The 20,139-nt window shown below is 46.5% G+C and overlaps 1 protein-coding gene and 1 pseudogene across 1 annotated transcript in view; both read right to left on the reverse strand.

Moving 5' to 3' along the window:
• The window catches only part of MTUS2 (microtubule associated scaffold protein 2), a 312,496-nt gene that overhangs the window by 89,280 nt on the left and 203,077 nt on the right, over positions 1-20,139 (reverse strand). The window contains exon 6 of the mRNA XM_024755523.1: positions 19,657-19,868. Coding sequence (XP_024611291.1) covers positions 19,657-19,868 — 212 coding nt within the window. The remainder of the gene's footprint in view (positions 1-19,656; positions 19,869-20,139) is intronic.
• On the reverse strand, positions 444-857 carry LOC112406610 (2-iminobutanoate/2-iminopropanoate deaminase pseudogene; annotated as a pseudogene).

Consider the following 20,139-nt stretch of genomic DNA (forward strand, 5'->3'; position numbering starts at 1 on the left):
TCTCCACCATTCAAACTTAAATGCTTTAATTTTACTCAAGTAAAAGCAGAATCATGTATCTGACACGAGAACTAAATATTTCACACCATTAAGTTAATACGGTTTAATTGAATTAGGTGTGCTCTTTAGTATTTCTCAGGAATAGTAACTCATCTTTCCTACATGCTATCTCCCTTTACTTTTATTTTTCTGAGTAACTATGTAATGCGTGTCTCTTTTCCCACATCCAGTAATATGAGTGTTATAGAGGTGTAATTTATAACATCAGTAACTAGATTCATCATTATTCTTCAATTCACGTTCAATTCCCCTTATTACATGGTATTTCCAAAATAACTTCAGATATTTCAGTCAACCTTACACTTCCCAACAAAGACTGTAAAAATTAAGATGTTAATTTTAAAACATTATTAAGATTCCGGACTAAATAACACTGGGCCCACTCAGAGTGATGCTGTCACGAGAGGTCCTTGCACAGCTACTGCTACAGTCTCAACACTTTGCCCTCCTGTGGGCAAAGCAGCAACCTGAGCAGCTCTCGCGGGAAAACTACTCTGGAAATACTGCTTGTAGATGTCACTGACAGTATTGAAGTCGTTTATGTCAGCCGGCAAAACAGCTGTTCTCACCACATTCGTGAAGTCACAGCCCGCTGCTTTCAGGATTTCACCCATGTTTGTAAGAGCTTGTTTAGTCTCTTCTGCCACCCCTCCTGGCACAAGCTATCCACTTGCAGGATCCACGGCTAGATGTCCTGAAATGTAAATGGTCCCATCGACTAACACAGCCTGACTGTAGGGACCAACAGCCGCTGGGGCTTTCGTGGTGCTGATCACCTTTCTGATCAAAGACCACATGGCTAATGCTTTTCCCTTGGAGACAACTACCCCGTATACTGCTCCTATACGCGTCTCACGGGTCTGTTCTGGTCTTCTTAAAATTGCCATTTAAGCAAAACACGTAGCATCCCCAGAAGGGTTTGTTAAGTGGCAATACAGCACAGCCTAGTGAACCGATGATAAACATGGATTTTAGGCATTCTAATTAATAATCTTGGCCCTGCTGTGCATAAACGCTATGGATTTTCTTTTTTTCTTTTTTTTGCGGTACGTGGGCCTCTCCCGTTGTGGAGCACAGGCTCCGGACGCGCAGGTTCAGCGGCCATGGCTCACGGGCCCAGCCACTCCGTGGCATGTGGGATCTTCCCAGACCGGGGCACGAACCCATGTCCCCTGCCTCGGCAGGCGGACTCTCAACCACTGTGCCACCAGGGACGCCCTATGGATTTTCTTAATAAGGCAAAACTCAGCCTGACTCTCTACGTGCCCCCCCACCTTTTCAACAGCATCATTTGCAGTGACTCTGCTCCCAGCCAATGCCTCTTTCAGTTCCAAACATCTTTTCAGATTCAATGTAAATGCATCTTACAAACCCACTGTTTGTCCAACGCATCAATTGATTTGATTCATAAGCCACTCTTGACCCTCTTGTACATCCCTCTCCTACAAATAATCTGGGCCTCATGCTTCCTTACTCTTCCTTCCTTCCACTAGTTTCTCTTTATTTAAAAAAAAAAAAAAGATTATTGTCAAAACAACCTTTGGTTTCTCCTTTCTGTCAGTAAAAGGAAACAATGATTGAAACAGCTGTGCCCAGGAGCACACAGCCATCCAGAATGTAACAGCGTCTAGGAGATGTTGACAAGCGTAATTTACAGATCATCACGTTATGAGAAAAAGAAGGGATGGATAAACAAATGCGAATGGCACTTTGTGATGGCAGTTCCACTAGGACAGATGGTTGGGGGCAAGACAACAGCCTTGGGCAAGATATATACAGTGAGACACGAAGTATGAACCTGTCTTTTCAGTTCAGGTGGAGACAAAAGGCGAAAACGTGCCCGTCAAAAATCATATACTAACAGAGTCAAACTCAAATTCTACTCAGAGGTGATAATCCGATATAAGTCATTCACAGACCATGTGTCATAGGGCATTTCCCTCATTTTTAGCCCAATTTGCAACGCCTGCAAAGGTGGCTTAATTATTTCTCAGTTTGAAGATAAAATGATGTGTAGTAGGAAAGTCAAAATTGACTTGATTACTATAAGCTATGAACGTGGCTTTTAGCTGTCTTGATAGCTAGGAAGCCAAAATAAAGAATTAAATCCAAGCTCTGCGTGTGTAGACAGAAGCCGGACTTTGGATCCTAGAGAACCAAGTTTAGTCTGAGTATTCTTTCCGTTTGGGGAGATGGCAGAGGACTCTTCTGCTTAGAAAGCTCGGTGTGCTGCATTTTATCAAATGGCACTTCATTTACCCACAAAATGAATCAGGGAAACCGTAAAAGATAAAGAGAAGAGGACAAACCCAGCCTTCTGGGTCGCATCTTGATTCTTCCACTGTTGAGATCCGCAGCTCCCCAGGAGCCTGGCACCGGCGGACTGAATGCCAACCCTGGGCATATATGCTGGGCTTGAGAGCAGACTGAAGGCCAATCCCGGGGACACGCTGGGGTTGTGAGCAGGGCCGGGATGTGCCATAGCCCCCTCATCCTGGTCGCTGCCCAACCACGGGGTGATTTCTTGTAGGCTGGTAGAGCTGGGGACAACCCACCTTGGCTCTGGGGCAGGGGCTGTGCTGGGTCCTCAGAGCCACACAGCTGTGATTTCACAGGCCAGCACGACAAAGTTCTGAGCTCCAGCAAACGGTGCACAGGGTGAAGCGCTGCCACCACCATACATGCACTGGATTTCCTTCTTTCTTTCTTTTTTTTCTTTTGATTATTTTACTTGAAGTATAGTTGATTTACAATGTTGTGTTAATTTCTGCTGTACAGCAAAGTGTATCAGTTATACATATACATATATCCACTCTTTTTTAGATTCTTTTCCATTGTGGTTTATCATAGGATATGGAATATAGTTCCCTGTGCTATACAAGAGGACCTTGTTGTTTATCTATTCTATATCTCATAGTTTGCACCTGCTAATCCCAAACTCCTAGTCCATCCCTCCCCCTCCCCCTTGGCAACCACAAGTCTGTTCTCTATATCCATGAGTCCGTTTCTGTTTTGTAAATATGTTCATTTGTGTCATATCTTAGATTCCACATATAAGTGATACCATGTGGTATTTGTCTTTCTCTTTCTGACTTACTTCACTTAGTATGATCATCTCTAGTTGCATCCATGTTGCTGAAAATGGCATTATTTCATTCTTTTTTATGGCTGAGTAGTATTCCATCGTATATAGGTACCACATCTTCTTTTTCCATACATCTGTCGATGGACATTTAGGTTGTCTCCAAGCGTTGGCTATTATGAATAGTGCTGCTACAAACATAGGGGTTATGTGCTCTATTTCTGGGTGGGACAGGCTATCGGAGCTTCTAGTTTTTATAATGACAGCTGTAAATATCACTAAGAGGATTTAAAATGCTAACCGCCACTGATAGGACCTCAGTTCCTTAGATTGTGGAAGGTACCACATCAGTCTCAGCAAAATGGCATCACTGTCCACCCAGCTAAGCAACTGGAAGCCAAGCTCTCCCTAAACACCTTTCCTAAGCACCCCACACCTCACAGCCAACCCTTCACCCACTCCTACTGGTTTACCTTTCCCAGTATGGGAAGATGCAAGGAAAGGTTTGATCAGAAAGCTAAAATAATCATGTCTTTCTCCCAGTGGGTGAGAATCTTTCTCCTCTTCTGGCAAACAAGAAAATGTCTCACTTCAGTTCACGTCCGGATGAGATGGTGGTGTAGGTGCTGGTGATTCTGTCACTGACTGACTTGACACACGGCCGCTCCATCCTGCTGTTCATCTGCCCCTAAGCCGGGCTGACAGGACAGATGGCCACCAGTGGAGGGAGGGCACCGGTAATGCCAGGCAGTAGGACACCTGCACTAAAGACTTCAGTGCTGAGGAACACCGGAGCCCCTGCCCAGTGTGGGTGTGATGGGGCAGGGGGCTAAAGGAATTCTCTAGCCCCCTTTTCTGATGGGGAGCGCAAGACCAGTAAAGAAAAGGCTCTGGAAGGAAGCAACTGGGACCTTCTTGGCTGTCTCTGCCATCTCTACACTTCCTACTCCCTCTCTGCCTGGGCATTTGGGCAACAAGGGTGGGCAACTCAGTGATCTGTGGGTGTGGGGTGCCCAGCACCCAGGGCTGCTCCAAGCATCGCTCCTCAGAGAACAGGGACAGGCTGAAAGAGTTACTCTCGGCACCACTGGGACAATGAAACCAGAAATGATCTGGTCAGACCATAAAAGAACATGTGCTGGGAGAGTATTTTGGTAGAATCATCCTGTATTTCTTACAAATGATGACACATTTTCAGCCTGCCTTACGACGCTGCTCATACCTTACCTCACGCTCACCCACTGTAGCCCGGAAGTCAGGGTGCCTCTTGTTCCCTGAGGGACCCTGGGGACCCAGCAGCATGGCTGGCACACCGGAGACCCAGAAGAAAAATGAAATGAATGGATGAATCTAACTGGGATTGGAATTAAAATTTGGTCCCAACACTAGTGTTATAAACTGATATGGTGGTTCCCCCTAATCATATTTTGAAAACTGTAGTTAGATGTTTTCAGGTCACCAGTACTATTTGAGCAGCAGCTGTGGTCTGTTTTCAGCTGGGAATAACTGTCTCAGGTGAAGGGGCTTAAATTAAGGCAGTCTGGACACAGGAGTGGGGTGGGGACATTGCTGCCTGGGGCTGCCACGTTCGAATGATTCCCAGGCTGTACTTGTGGCGGCACTGGCTGTCTGCAGTGTGTGGCCCGGAGTGAGGTCAGCAGCTGTGGCTGCACAGCTCTCATGTATCTGAGCTGTTGTCAGGACCGAAGGTAAGAGAAACAAACCACACAGAATACGAGCCTCAGCGATCACAAGTAGCAGAGGCCTTTGTTTCAGTCCTGTTGCTCTCCAGGGGCCCAGACTGTTAAAGGATGTGGGAATTCTATAGTTTGGGCCGAGCCCTTCTCCTGGACTGTTTGGATTCCCACCCTACGTGCTGAAAGAGCACCCAGAGCATGAACACACATGCTTCTGCATCTGAAACTACTTTCTTCTGGACAGAACGTAACAGATCAGACCCTGGACTGCAGAAAGCTGGTATTTTTATTGAGTGGGAGCATAAATCCTGACTATATCAGAAGTTTCGGATAATATCAAGAGTCCAATGAACACAGGATCTCCACTGGACTTGGACAAGTAAATGGAATGAACCCATCAGGACTTTGTTTCATTATAAAAAAGTCTCGGGCTTCCCTGGTGGTGCAGTGGTTGAGAGTCCGCCTGCCGATGCAGGGGACGCGGGTTCGTGCCCCGGTCCGGGAGGATCCCACATGCCGCGGAGCGGCTGGGCCTGTGACCCATGGCCGCTGGGCCTGCGCGTCCGGAGCCTGTGCTCCGCAACGGGAGAGGCCCGCGTAACACACACACACACAAAAAAAAAAGTCTCTTCCAACGGAAGAGAAGATCATCCTTTTGGCTGTGATATTTCCCCTTGCTGTCTTCCTCTCACAAAATATATTCATCCAAAGAGGATGTTTTATAAATACACACAGATATTTTTTCTCCCTTTCTTTGGGGATTCTGCTGTGGTGCACTGAAAAAGGATAAATCAGCTTAAGAGAATTTTTCAAAATGCAATCCCACTCCAGGTTTAATTATAGACAATATAGGTCAAGTTATTTTAAATAGGCCCCAAAGTGGTTGTCCCTGAACTACTTTGTATGTTTCACGAGTCAGTTTCCCTATTACTGAAAAAAGTGGACAGTCAGAAGTTAGACAAATGCCTCCTCTCTGTAAGTAGCCTGTGGATGGGCTCCCTGGACAGTAATAAGCAGATGGAACTAGAAGATGCTGATGTTACGGTCACTGGGTCTCCTTTCCTAGCACATCAGGAGGGCGAGCCCACACCCTCGGCTGCCCTCTCCTATGCTCCCGTGTGAACACTTTCTGATGGGCTCTGAAATCATAGGGGCTGGTTCCCACTCCCAAAAGAGGTGAGGGGAGACGGCAGGCCTGGCGTGGCAGCAACGCAAAGCCCAAAGCCTGGGAAGAGACATTCTCCCTGTGCCGACATGTTTTTATTCACATCAGAAGACATTTTTCCAGGTGAACCAAAATTCGAGAACAGTCATTTACTCCATTTCTGGCTTGGCTCTCCAGAGCTGTCCATTCCCTCTCCAGTGCAGGGCCCCCCGCAGGTTTGATTACAGGTCACCCAGCTGCCCCCAATAGTTGAGATCAGGAGTGGAAATAGACATCATTTTCTTGAGGCCCTCACAACTATTTTAAAGTATCATTTTCACTAAGCTGGCTATTAGATACTGCCTAAAGCTTTGCGTGAGGGTGGGAAAGAAACACACGTACATAAACGCGCACGCACACACACACTCAATTTTCACGTCATTTGAACTTGGGTTTGCCGTTTGCCATGACTGATCTGCCTTTTAACAAGACCAGAAGCCACTGAAATAGAAAAGTCACAATTCCAAGAATACAAGTCTCATCTTCAAATACATCTCTGTGTTAAGCGGCTGGACGCCGTGACCCAATGTCTTATGTATACGCTGCAATCTTCAGTCGGCCTCCCACCTCGCTCCCGCTGCCCCTGTCCCAGCACAGAGCTGTGTTTATTCTCTCTTCTGCTCTCGTCGGTGTATCGCCATCTTCCCTCCCACCTGTCCCTCAGTCTGCCAGGTGTGTCCCGTGTATCAGTTTCTCCAGGAAGCCTCTGCACTCACTTCCAGCACACCCCGAGCTCTGCTCATCAGTCACGCACTGACTTGTAATTTCTCATTGTGTCACGTGGTCATCTGATCTCACAAACGAGGCCAACTCCGGAAGGAAAGGCACTGTGTTTTATACCAAAGAAGAAGCTCTTTGGACCCAGACCATGAAGGCCCCCAGAAGCTGCTCTGCCACTTCCTCTTAAAAGTCAGACAACACGTACCAGCTACTGGTGTCATGAGCACCAGTTCTATTTAGCCTACTGGAGATCTTCAGTGGATGTCTTCATGTCTGAGAACTCAGTCCATGAACCTCCACGGAGCCCACCCATCACATCTTCCGTCTCAGTAAGTGGTACCCCATTCATGTGGTTCCCCAGCCAGAGACCTTGACCTCAGCCCTGGCGGCTACCTTTTCCTCACCCCTTATTCCAACACATCACCACTCTTACCCGACTTACCTCCCAACATCTCTCCCACCACCATGGACATCTCTCCATCTCCACATCCATCACGCTGGTCCAAGCCACCACCATCCACGCCCGTGTGGACCACAGCCTTAGCTTCCCATTTGGTCTCCCTGCCCGTCTGTTCTGGAAATGTGAGTCTGCTCAGATCACCCTTCCACACAGAGTCTTCCTTTTGCTCCTCCGTAAGGAGCGGGCTCCCCCTCACTGTTTAGGAGGCCCTGCAAGGTCGGGCCTGTCAACCAGCTCCCCAGCCTAGGGCTCTGTCGGCGCCCCCTCAACTCCATGGACACGCACGTCCCCTCCCCTCCGCAGTGATTTTCCACACAGGACCCTCTCCCCGCCACACCTGCTGCCATCGTGTCCCCTGACCTCTCCACCTCTTTCTTCCATCTCAGAGCCTGCACCCTGGAGCTCCCAGACGAGGCTGCACCCTCCAATACCGTTTCTTCTATTTAAAGACGTGCTCTATCCCTCCACCAAGCTCCACGAGGGCACAGAGCACGTCTGCTTTGCCCTCTGTTGTATTCCCAGTCCCAAGCACAGTTGCACAGAGCACGTCTGCTTTGCCCTCTGTTGTATTCCCAGTCCCAAGCACAGTTGCACAGAGCACGTCTGCTTTGCCCTCTGTTGTATTCCCAGTCCCGAGCACAGCTGCTGGTCCAGAGCAGGCACTTGACTTGAGGATTATTTCCTGATTACACAGTCATCGTCACCAAGTGGTAGCATCTCCCAACCACTTTCGTGGACACTAGCTCGGTTCACCCTCAGAACGGTCTCCTTTTACAGATGAGGAAAGTGAAACAGACAGAGGGTCTGTGGACTTTCCAGACCGCAGTGCTGACAAGGATCGGGCTGGATCCATTTTCTGATGCCCAGTTCTGTTGCGTTTTCTCACTTTATTGTACCAAGTATGAATGTAGTAATGAAGTCTGAAGGACCTTTGCCCTTGGGTCAGACTCCAGCCTGGCTCTGCGTCACTGTGTGACTTCAGGCAAAGTGACCCTTCTCTCTAGGTCCCAACAGTGCCCACCACAGGGCTGTGGAGAGAATTAAACGGGACAAGGGGCGGTGAGCCCCAGCCAAGGGCTTGGTCCGCAGTAAGATACATAAATGTTAGCTGATAACAAGGAGGGATAAGCAGTCTTACTTCCAGCACCTCTACGTAATTCCCCTATGCTAGCAGGTTACTTTCTACACTATAACTACGCTAAATGCCATAAGCACTACAGCTTCTGATTATATAGCATCAAACCCTTTTGCTTCGTTGTGGTAGGAATTTTAGCCCTTCTTTGCCTGCTACAGATGCAAACTTTCTCCTGACTCTGGCTAGTCTACTTTATATGCCCCAGAGCTTCCCCTCTCTTCCTCAACTCCGGGACCACCTGTATCTGGGCAGAAGCCCAGAAATCTGCCCCTTTAGGCCCCCGGCTATAGACTCCCAGGGGCGGGAGGATTCTAGCCAGCCACAGATTCTAATCTGGGTTGTTCTACCTCCTTCTTCCTTGGCTATGCCCAGTCCTCCTAAAATCAGTGTAGATTTTCCTAGAGGGGAATGCAAAAGCAGGCGGTCATGGCTGTTCCCGGGCAGGCATTTGCTCTGTGGCAGCCTAAGCTGACCTGCTTCTGCTTTGCTGAGAAGCGTACTCTGTGCGTCCATCTCAGGTGCATTCCTTCTTCTAGCAGAACAACTTAACTATTGCAAATAGAGGTTAATGACTGAGACTACCAACACGGGACAGCTCACTGGCTACGCCAAATCCACCCCACAGAGAAATGAGTGGGGTGGGGGAAGCCCCCTGTCTCCTGGGAACTCCCCACTTTAAACCCTGTTATCTTTAAAGCAAGCGCTAATATGTGTTACTTGAAGTAACAATACAAACTCACGGAGTACGGGTGAGTTCATGGTCTGAGACTGTTCTCCAGGGTCAGCTGAGATTCACAGCTGCCCAATGTCAGGACTGATGATGGCCACTCTGATGCCAGCATGACTGTGTCCCCTAAGCCTCTCTATGTCCCCGGCTATGGGACAGGGGTACCCTGGGATCTGAACGACTGGTTACCCTTGTGTTTCTTCCTGTTGTGAGAGGCTTGTGAAACACCAGGGAAATAGGACAGGTTGAGAGTCAGATGCCTTCAAATCCTGGCTGTGCTGTGCAGCCTTTGCGACTTAGCCTCTCTGAGCTCCAGTATTCCATCTGAAAAAAGAGACTGTCTCGTGTATAGTCTCTGGGTGGTTGTTATAGCCCTGGGGGGCCTCATCTGGCGGCTAGAACATATTACCAGGTCAAAACACACGACTTCCACCATTCCTCCCTATTTTCAGTTATAACAATTCTTTAAAGGTATGTTATATATATGAACTTCAAAAATTCAAGTACTCCCAAGTATAGTTTTCTTTTTCTCTGACTGCCCGTAATCTCCACCTCAAGCCTCTGATCTTCCTCAGTTTGGGGAAAGGTAGTCTAGTTGCTTTTAGGTGAAAGTTAAATCGCATAATTTCTCAATTTAGATTGACAGATATCAGCCACTTTCCAGTTCGAAGCCCCCCTTCTCCTGGATTTTCTTCTCTCCTACACCACCCTGGCTTGATTCCAAGTGGGTCCTGGCGTGGGCAGGGGCGGGCGGCCTCTGTTTCTCCTTCCATCATGCTCCTGGGCTGGCAGCCTTTGAGCTGTGACTCATCTGGAAAGATTCTGAGTATCGTCTTTCACATCACACCCACTGCTGTGTATAACCATGCCTTAAGGGCTGTGATCCCTGGCTCTGTCCTCACAACGTCCTCACTGTGGCCTCTGGTTGTCATGTCCACACCCATCCCCTGTTCACCTCATGTTGGTGGTGTTCTCCATCCTTTGAAGCTCTCGGGGGTCTTATTCTGCCCTCCCCGCTCTCCACCCACCTCTGCTCTGTCACCCTCAATCCACTGCAGCTCGAGGGAGGTCAGGGAGGTCTGTCACCACCAGGAGTCCAAGTGAGATGAACAAGGCAAAGCTCCCCATCACCCTGGGATCCCCCAAATTATGGGGGTTCCACTGGGTTTTCATCTCTCCTCTTGGGCTTATCCTGAGGCAGGTGCATACAGACTAAGACTGCATCTTGAGATTCTTCTGGAACACTCTTCCCCCTTCCCAGCTTGGATAATTTCCCTCTAATTGAGGAAGAGTGGGAGGCTGGAGATTAACAGCTGCCCAGATTAACGGCCCTCTTCAAATCTTCTGGCTCTCAGGCTTTTCAGGGTGAAGCTGAGAATCTGAGTCCTTGTTGAACTACGAGGCTGTACTGTTTCGAGTGGTACCTTGTCAGAGGCCAACCAAGTTAGAGGCTGGGCCAGAGCACATCGATGAATGCTTGAAGATGACTCACCACAAACTGACACTTTACACACTGTCCTGCTATAGATGTAACGTATTGCCGTGAACAAGTGAGAACCTGTCTCACCAAACACTAAATCTATTTGCCTTTCCTATAAGCTTCAAAAGAATAAGACCCAAAGGATAAGAAAATGACCATATGGATTGTGACTTTTTCTTTTCAAAAAAATTTACTTAAAAAATTAAAAAATAGTAACAGTGACTGTGTTGTGTGTGTGGGGGAGACTTTTTTGTGTACGGTTCTATGAATTTAAAAACATGTATAGATTTATGTAACTACCACCACAACCAGAATATAGAACAGCTACACTACTCCAAAAATCTACCTTTGCACACCCCACATCCCTGAACCCTGGCAACTACCAATCTGTTCTCCATCACTATGGTTTTGCCTTTTGGAAAGTATCATATATATAGAACCAGAGAGTGTATGCAAATTCTCGAGTGTAGCTTCTTCAACTCAGCATAACGCCTTTGAGAAGCACGCAAAGTGTTATGTGTATCAATAGCTCATTCCTTTTTAATAGCTGTGGGGTCTGTGGAGATTTCCCCTTTCATTCCTGATGCTGGTAAGTTTGTCTTTTTGTTTGTCAGACTTACAACAGGTTTATCGATTTTACTGACTGTCTCAAAGAACCAGCTTTCAGTTTCATTGATTCTATTATGTTTCTGTTTTCAATTTCATTGATTTTTCCTCCTATCTTTATTATTTCCTTTCTTTTGCTTGCTTTGGGGTTATTTTTGTGCTATACTGTACCCTATGATACATGCTACAAGCAGACATTCTTTTTCTAGTGTCTTGAGGTAGAAGCTTAGATCATTGATTCAGACTTTTTGTCTTTTCTGAGTTTCTAATACTATAAATATCATCCTAGGCACTATGTTAGCCATGTTCCACAAATTTCTAAATGTTGTAATTTTATTTTCCTTCAGTTTAAAGTATTTTCTAATTTCCCTTGAAACTGCTTTTTGATACACAGGTTATTTGGTAGTATGTTATTTAATTTCCAAATGTTTAAAGATTTTCCTGTTATCTTTCTCCTACTGATTTTTGTCTAATTTCATCAAGGTCAGACAACATATTTTGTATGATTCTAATTATTTATTTAATTTTTATTTATTTTTTTTTGCAGTACGCGGGCCTCTCACTGTTGTGGCCTCTCCTGTCGCGGAGCACAGGCTCCAGACGCGCAGGCTCAGCGGCCATGGCTCACGGGCCCAGCCGCTCCGCGGCATGTGGGATCCTCCCGGACCGGGGCACGAACCCGTGTCCCCTGCATCGGCAGGCGGACTCTCAACCACTGCGCCACCAGGGAAGCCCCATGCTTTTATGTCTTTTGGAGAACCGACCCCTTTATACATAATGCAGTGTGCTCTTTATCTCTGATGATCCGCTTTGTTCCAAAGTCTGCTTTGTCTGAAATTAATATTGCTACTCCAACTTTCTTTGGATTAGAGTTAGCATGGTATATCTTTCTCCATCCCTTTACTTTTGTGAGCATCTTTCTTTTTGTTTCTTTTTCTTTTTTTTTAATTGGAGTATAGTTGATTTACAATAGTGCTAGTTTCAGGTATGCAGGAGAGTCTTTATATTTAAATCAGGTCTCTTGTGGACAATATATAGTCGGGTTAAAAACATCCTTTCTGTCTCTGTCTTTTAATTAGTGTGTTTAGACCACTCACATTTAATGTGATTATTTTTCTAGTGGATTAATACCTTTGTAACTTTTCTAATCATTGCATTTATTCTTCGTTTCTTTTTTCCCCTCTTCTTTGGCCTCCTTTATGCCTGTAAAATAGATATAAAATTCTGGCCCTGCATTTCTTTCAAACTGAAAAAATAATGGGGAAAGACTGTTGCAGAGAAGTTTGAGAAATGATATCACTTCCTATTTATTTTGTCAGCACAGTTTGCATGTTGTCTCTGTTTTCAAGAGGGTACTGCCATGTCATAGAGTCTCAGTACATTTGAATTTTAAATGTTTCTTCCTCTGTTCCTGGTAAAGCAGATGTCATGGGCCTTCACGCTCTCCAGGGACTGAATTACAGATATAGATTGACTCTCCGGTTTGTGCAATATATAATTGCTTTTAAGAATTGTCTCATAGGGAAGCTGCTTGCAGTGTGTGACATCAATCTTATTCTTGCTTAGTACTTTGATAGTCAGGAATAAAATGAAAAATGAAAGCAGTTGTGTGATTTTAATATCAAACCTAATTTCAACTACGTCTGTGGAACAGGCAGGTCTGCAGTTCGCACTTCAGTGAACAAGGGGCGGAGAGTGGCACCTGCTTTTTGTAAAACGCCCTGGAATTTAAGGTAATATTTGGCAAGCATTCTTCTGGGGGCACAGATTTCATTTCCAGCCAATGCCCTGTAGATGTCACCATTGCCACTTCTCACAGGGAAACGTTCACCGCGGGCTGACAGAGGCCAAACTTGCTAAACCATTTGGTTGTCAAGGAACCAGGAGAATCTGGTCGTCCTCACCTGTTCACAGATACTCCTGTGAGAGTGCCAAACTCTGGGAAATTTCCTCATTCTGAGTCATTTTCATCCACTGTCTGGTACCTGGTATTACAAATCACTCCAACCTACAGAAACTCCTCCCTCGTTTGGCTTATTTGAGGTGGGACTTCTCCTGTTTTCAACAGCCTTTCTCACCATCTCCTGCGTTTCCTTTCTTTCCTGCTCCTCTTTGGGCTGAGGGGCTGTCCTGTGTCTGCCTCCCTCTTCTGTACACATGCTCTTGTCAATCTCCTCCCTCTATAATGTCACTTCTATACAAATGTCTCCCAAGTCTACTTTTCTACAGCTTCCTTTTTCCTCCCCTGACATCTAAACCCATGTTTAACTCCCTAATGGAGCTCCCAGCATCACAAAGCACAAAGAATCTTGGAAACCAACAAAGGGGAGCCACACCAGGTAGGCAGGGATGCTGCATGTGGGATGGCAGGAACCCATAAGCTGAGCTAATTTAAGAGAAGCAGAAATTCAGAGCCACAAGTAACTATAAAAAACTAAGCTCATCCCACCTGAAATTCCTGAGAGGATGCGAGATAAGGAGGATACTCCTGGAATGTGGGATGGCTTCCATAACTGACACCCCAGGCCAGGGATTCTTATTACTTCAAAGAGCTGCTTGGCATAGCTGGGGCGGGGAGGGGGTGTTCCATCCCTTGATATTGGGAATATTTTGATATTTGGGGGTTACGCTAAGCATTTCCTTAAGCTCAAGTCCTAAGGGTAAGAGCTAACACTCCTGGTTCTCCCAGCAAAGGACTGTGGTCACAATGACTTTTGGGACACAAAAGTTCTTTTAGAACAACAATTGTTGGAATAGCCAATTTACTATTTCATCAACATTCCCATCAGGTCATATGCTGAACTGTCAGAAATGCCAACCTAGGTGCTCACTTTTTCTCTAAGCCTTTAGTTATTCAAGGTAAAATTAAGGAAAAAAAGATAAACACAGGGCACTGTTTCTAAGCGGGAGAAGCACAAAATAATATATTTAAATGGACATTTTTAGGATTTAGGGAGCAACAGAGAGCGTACGGTTTTCAGGTTTTTTTTTTTTTTTTTGGCTGCATTGGGTCTTTGTTACCGTGTGCAGGCTTTCTCTAGTTGTGTTGAGCGGGGGCTGCTCTTCGTTGCGGTGCGCAGGCGTCTCACTGCGGTGGCCTCTCTTGTTGCGGAGCACAGGCTCTAGGCGCACGGGCTTCAACGGTTGTGGATCACAGGGTCTAGGCGCACGGGCTTCCACGGTTGTGGTTCACAGGTACTAGGCGCACGGGCTTCAGTAGTTGTGGCATGTGGGCTCAGTAGTTGTGGCTCGTGGGCTCTAGAGCGCAGGCTCAGTAGTTGTGGCACATGGGCTTAGTTGCTCCGCGGCTAGTGGGATCTTCCCGGACCAGGGCTCGAACCCGTGCCCCCTGCATTGGCAGGTGGATTCTTAACCACTGTGCCACCAAGAAAGCCCCTCGGTTTTCAGTTTTGATCAGGTGTAATCACTGCCCTGAAGCTCCCGTCGGTGGGAAAGTGTCCTGACACATGAACTCCCTTGGCAGCTGGATACAACAGCTTCTCTGCTGCTTTGGGGCCCTAGGGCAGACTTTCATCCGATGATCCATGCAAATGTATCAAATGGCAAAAGCAAGCAAGCATGCATTTATTCTCCAAAAGGATTCTACACAGCCTGCTTGGATGGAAGCAGCCGCTGTGGAGCGGGGAAGGTGAATCTGGGCCACCTTCACCAAGAGGAACTGCCGTCTGTTACAGAGGAACCTTTGCACTTCTAAAAACAGTTCTGAGTCCCTGGATCTCCATCCTCAAATCATTAACTAATCTACCCTGGGCTTCAAGATAAGGAGGGGCCACCACTCTGCAGACAACCAGGTTGGACTGTCCTCTGCCCATACACACGCTCCCCCTCCTCTTTACTCACAATAATCCCACCGAGCTCTCCATCCCGGCCCCTGCCAGTCTCCTTCCCAGGGCGTCCCTTCCCACTCACAGTGCTGGGCTTCTACCAGAACATACACCATTTTTGTTTGTGGCTTCAGGCTGACTATTACCTTAGATCATTTTCTCTAAGCATCCTCTACATGTGTTTAACTTTTAGATTATTGTTTCACATTTTGTTCTTCCCCCTTAACTACATCAAAACCTTGAAGGCTGGGTGGAGAGAGAGAAACGACCACAATATTGTGGGAAAAATATGGGGTGGATACGGGATGACCTGCATTTGTATTGTGGCTCCATCGCTTTCCAATTCTGTTGTCTTTGGAAGGCTATATAACCTCCCTGAGCCTCGGTCTCCTCGACTGTCACGTGAGAATAATGTCCACACCAGGGTGGGTTAAAATACTATATGTAAGTGTCTAGGACATAGGAGATGGTCAATAAACAGGAGCGATATTGTTATTAAGGTGCTTTGCCTTCTACTTTTTTGAACCCTCCACAGAACCTTTCATATGGTCGGGGCAGGGTTGATAAAAATCTACTAACATAAGTGAATTAAAGATGAAAAGTTAAGTATATGAACTATATTTAAAAATAGGTATCCCTCACTAACAACAAAAACATAGATAAAATGGTACTAAAGCTGCAACTAAAGAGCTGGCGAGATGCAACTAAGGAGCCTGCATGCCACAGCTAAGACCCAGCACGACCAAATAAAGAAATAAATAAGTAAATATTTAAAAAAACATAGATAAAGTGAATACGGAAACATGTCATTAAGTATTAAACCTAAATGATGAGTATTTAGGTGTTATTCTTTCCACACTTCTCCACACTTATTCAATACATTTTTGTGATAAAAAGTCAAAGAGTAAAAGAAAAAAATATACATTCATACATATACACTTTAGGGGGAAGGTAGCTGATGCATTATTCATTTTGATTAAGCTTAGAAAGTACACAAATGCTTGACATAAATTTTCACGCCTTGTAGGCCTAAACTATTTAATAAATAAAAAATAGTTAAAAGCCATCATCTATCACATTCATAAAGTTAATGATAAAAATGACACAAACCAATATGAAAAAATATCGAATAAATGTAATAAATCTGATTAAAACTAAAATGAAAATAAATACACCCTCAGACGTAACCTGTGTAAAATGTGATGCTACAGGGCGAGGCACACCGCTTAATACAGGACCATCTCCTGGATTAGCCGCCAGGGGCTGCCAAAGAGTAGCGTTCCCGGGAACCAGGCAGCAAAAGATAAAAGTCTTTCAACTTGACCCTGAGAAGTGAGAGTCCCTGAGAATCACACTTATTAGTACAGTCCCCCCAGAGGTCTGGGACCACGGATTTCAGCACAGCTGTCTGGGCTGTGGTGAGGACCGTGCCTCGTTAGGGGGAACAGAGCTGCCTGGAACGAGCACAAGCGTGAGGTGGGTGTTGGCACCTAAATGTGGCATCTTAGCATCCCTGGACGCTGGGCTCAGGCTGTACCACAGCTGACGACTTTCACAGCCGCCCTACCAGGAGCTGTGAAACATGGGGCAGAAATGAAAGATCCCTATCCAGGCTCCGAATTCCTTTTTCTAGTGACCTCCCATACTTAATAATTGCATCAGCACATTCTGGAAAAAATATACAGCAGCAGCAGCTGAACAGCTGGACTAGAAGATTATTTCTATTCTTAAAGTTCACCCCAAGCCAAATCCTTTATATACATAAAATGAAATAAGAGGGGTGTGGTCTGTGCTTCAGCTTTACATTCCTCACATATGTCTTATTCAACCTGCTGGAGAGTAAAATATTTGTCACATTTTCCTTGTCCTCAAAAAGAATGTTTTATTGAATATTTGTTCAAAGCACCTTTGCCCATTAATTCACTCCATTCTCACAATAACCTTGTAAAGAGTTATTATCAAACCTATTTGAAACTGAGGAAACTGAGAGTCAAAGGTAACTCTCATCAGAGGTGATTCTGCAGCGGGAAGCCGAGGGGAGCAAGGATGTATTCCCGTTGGTGATGCTGTCACGGCTCAAAGAGGGGCCGCAACTCGCTCAAGGTCTCGTGCAAGATGGAGGTGGAGGTGGGACCGGCTCCTTGCTGGCACGGCCCCCTCTCTCCACTATGCCTGCTTTGTAGACGAATATGCTACAGCGTAGAAAAGATACAGGTGTAGAGTTCCAGCAGGGTCTTCTAAGCAGAAGAGCAAAGAGATACTGCTTTTTCAGGCTGGCTATGGAGGTCGTGCCCTGCACAGCTGCCATGCTGGGCTGTGACCATTGCCCCATATATAACAATAATAATAATAATGCATTGGCTTCCCCCAAGAGGGACACGGGTCATGAGAGCATCTCAGGATCATGAGCCCTTGTAGTAGGGGCCCCATCATCAGAATTCCCAGGTTGCCTGGCCTCCACTTCCCTGCGTGCTCCACTCTGGTCACACCCCCTGGTCTAGTCTGGTATTCCTGGCAGACTCTCCAATCAATCATCTTAAACCATGTAGAACACATGCCAGCCTGAGTGGAAGCCACTTATGTTCAACTGCAGACTTTAAAAATGGCCATTTTTCCTTCTGAGGGGTCTCTGAAGAAAGAGTTGAGATCAGAAGGACGGAAAGAAGAACACACTGTGTGGGAAGTGAAATGCCATGGCCATTGGGGAGGCCTGTCTGGAGCTGCTGGCTGTGACTTACTGCAAAGAAAATGAAATTCATGCCCACCATCCGTCTTGCTGAAATGTCATGCCGAGTGCGGCTCCAGCCAGCAGGGGGGTCTGATGGAGATGGCTACAAATCACCTGCCCTTGGGTCTCTGCTTGAAGAGCCATGTTTATGCTGCAGTGAAATAAAACTCGTGGTCCATGGGCCAAAAGGAATTTTCCTGGGGCCTAGAAATGCATCACTATAGGGAACCGACCCTTATTCAACACAGGAACTCTCTTCTCTGCCATGATGCCATAAATGGGGTCCAAAAGTTCCAACTTGAAAACGCAGCGCATATTACCAATGTGTTAATTCGATGTCTGCTGGCATATCTATCCACACAAAACCTTTATCAAGGATTTGTCATGAAGCTGGATGACGCATGGAAGATGCAATCCCAGAGCGGGCAGAGTTACAAAGTAAATGTTATCACTGAACTGCAACGAACAACGCTGTTTTCCTCTCTTTATTAAAGACTTCACAGTCAGTGGAAAATACACATCCAGCTGAAGAACGGGAAACACGTCACTCTTTGTCTAATAAGAAAAATGCTCAATATTTACCACGACAAGTCTGGCCCCTTTGGCACCTCAAAAATGTGTTTGTAACTTTAATTCTTACAGGGGTGAGAACACAGCAACTGCAGCTCTTTAAGGTTGACCCCAATGGTACTAGACCAGAAGGGAAGACATAAAATTCAAATTGGCCATTTACTGCTGGTGTTAACACTTTGATCAGGGAAGAGGCAGAAACTACTGGTAAAACTGAAACCTGTTTGTCTTGTCTTTCATCACAACAATAACTTGGTAATTAGTTCTTTGGGCCAAAAGCTTTAAGCAAAAAAAGAAACAACAGAACAGGTCAGCTCAGGCTTCTACACTGTAGGGCAAGAGAGGCTGCAGGCTATCATCAAAGGTCAGAGAGCCCTCCACACTTCACGGTACAGATAATAAAGAAAACCAGCGGACATGGTGCTGGTTAATATTCTTCTGATTTTCTTCTTTAAATTAGTTAGAAATTTAGTTAGTTCATTTTCTTAGTTGGGGGGCATTTATATAGCATTTTTACTTTCATTTACAGATACCGGAAGGTCCATACATGAAACTAATGCCTTATGGGTTACTGATGCGCTAACTCATAATGTTTAAACCTCAAAGGTAAATGTTCAAGTTCTCCCCCAAACAGGGCTTGGCCACCTCAGGGTGGAGCACGAACGCACAAAGTCAGACAGACCCGCACTCCCACCACTGCCCTTTCACATTCAGAGGCAGGAAAGCCAAACTACACCATTGCTGGTAACAAACTCGGAGTTCGGATGGCCCAGGAGCCTCTGGACACTCAGGCTGAGGAAACCAAGCCTCTCTGCATTGTCAGAAGAACCGAGGGGGCAGGGAGGATGCCCCTACCCTATGCTGTCCCGCACGCATTGTGAGCGTGGCCCCGAGGAGGGGCCCCAGCCCGGCACCTTCCAGGTCCCCTCAACAGCCAAAGTGGCACTGCTCTGTGGCCCTGGCTCCCTCTGTACTGAAAGGTGTAGACATTTCAGACCCTGGCCGTCTCGGGTCTAAAATGCAAACAATCACATGCTCCATTCTCTTCCAAGACCTCACCTTCAAAACGTTCATTTACACCCTTTCCCTTCTTTTTTACACAATTTTCCCTTCTGCAGTCCAGGTTATAGATCCTTCCTCCCAGACTAATGTCTTCCATGCTCAAGTCTAAACTGGGTACCCAAAACATTACGCGGTGCTGGCGGAGATGCTGTATGACCTGAAAATCAAACTGGTCTCTAACCCCAAACTCGAACTGAAACACACACACACAACAACCGTCACCACCGCCATCCTCCCCGCAAACCGAAAGCCCTTCAACATTCACCAGATGTGGACTCACCTTCCTGAAGAAAAGCTGAGTGGACACGGCGAGTGCCTCAAAGCCCCGGACGGCCTTCCTCAGCTCCCCCTGCACGAGGCCCAGCTGCCGCGCCTGCTGTTCGTACCGCTCCTTCAGCCGCTGCACCAGCTGCCGCTCGGCCTCTCGGGCCTGCGGGTCCGGCTTGGGGGAGGCCCCGTTGCGGGGGGCCGTGGGCCTCTGCTTGGGGTATCCTAGAAAGAAAAACAGTCACCTGTGAGAAAACATTCAGCCCGAATGTGACAACCGCTCCTTATGACCGAAGGATTCCATCAAGTAGCTGACAAGGAATTGCCCATCATTTGTCATTTTAGGTGTTACAAATTAAAAACAGGGACTTTAAATATGGCTCTGTTGATGTGGTCTGAAGTGCAAGGTTTCAGGCTTGGGAAAAAGAGAAACAGACAAAATGGCCCAATTCCTTCTAGCTGCCTGCATTTCTTCCAGGTCTGCTTAGAGAGACTG

Source organism: Neophocaena asiaeorientalis, unplaced genomic scaffold (genome assembly GCF_003031525.2).
Source record: "Neophocaena asiaeorientalis asiaeorientalis breed wild unplaced genomic scaffold, Neophocaena_asiaeorientalis_V1.1 scaffold59, whole genome shotgun sequence".
In the NCBI taxonomy this organism is placed as follows: domain Eukaryota; kingdom Metazoa; phylum Chordata; class Mammalia; order Artiodactyla; family Phocoenidae; genus Neophocaena; species Neophocaena asiaeorientalis.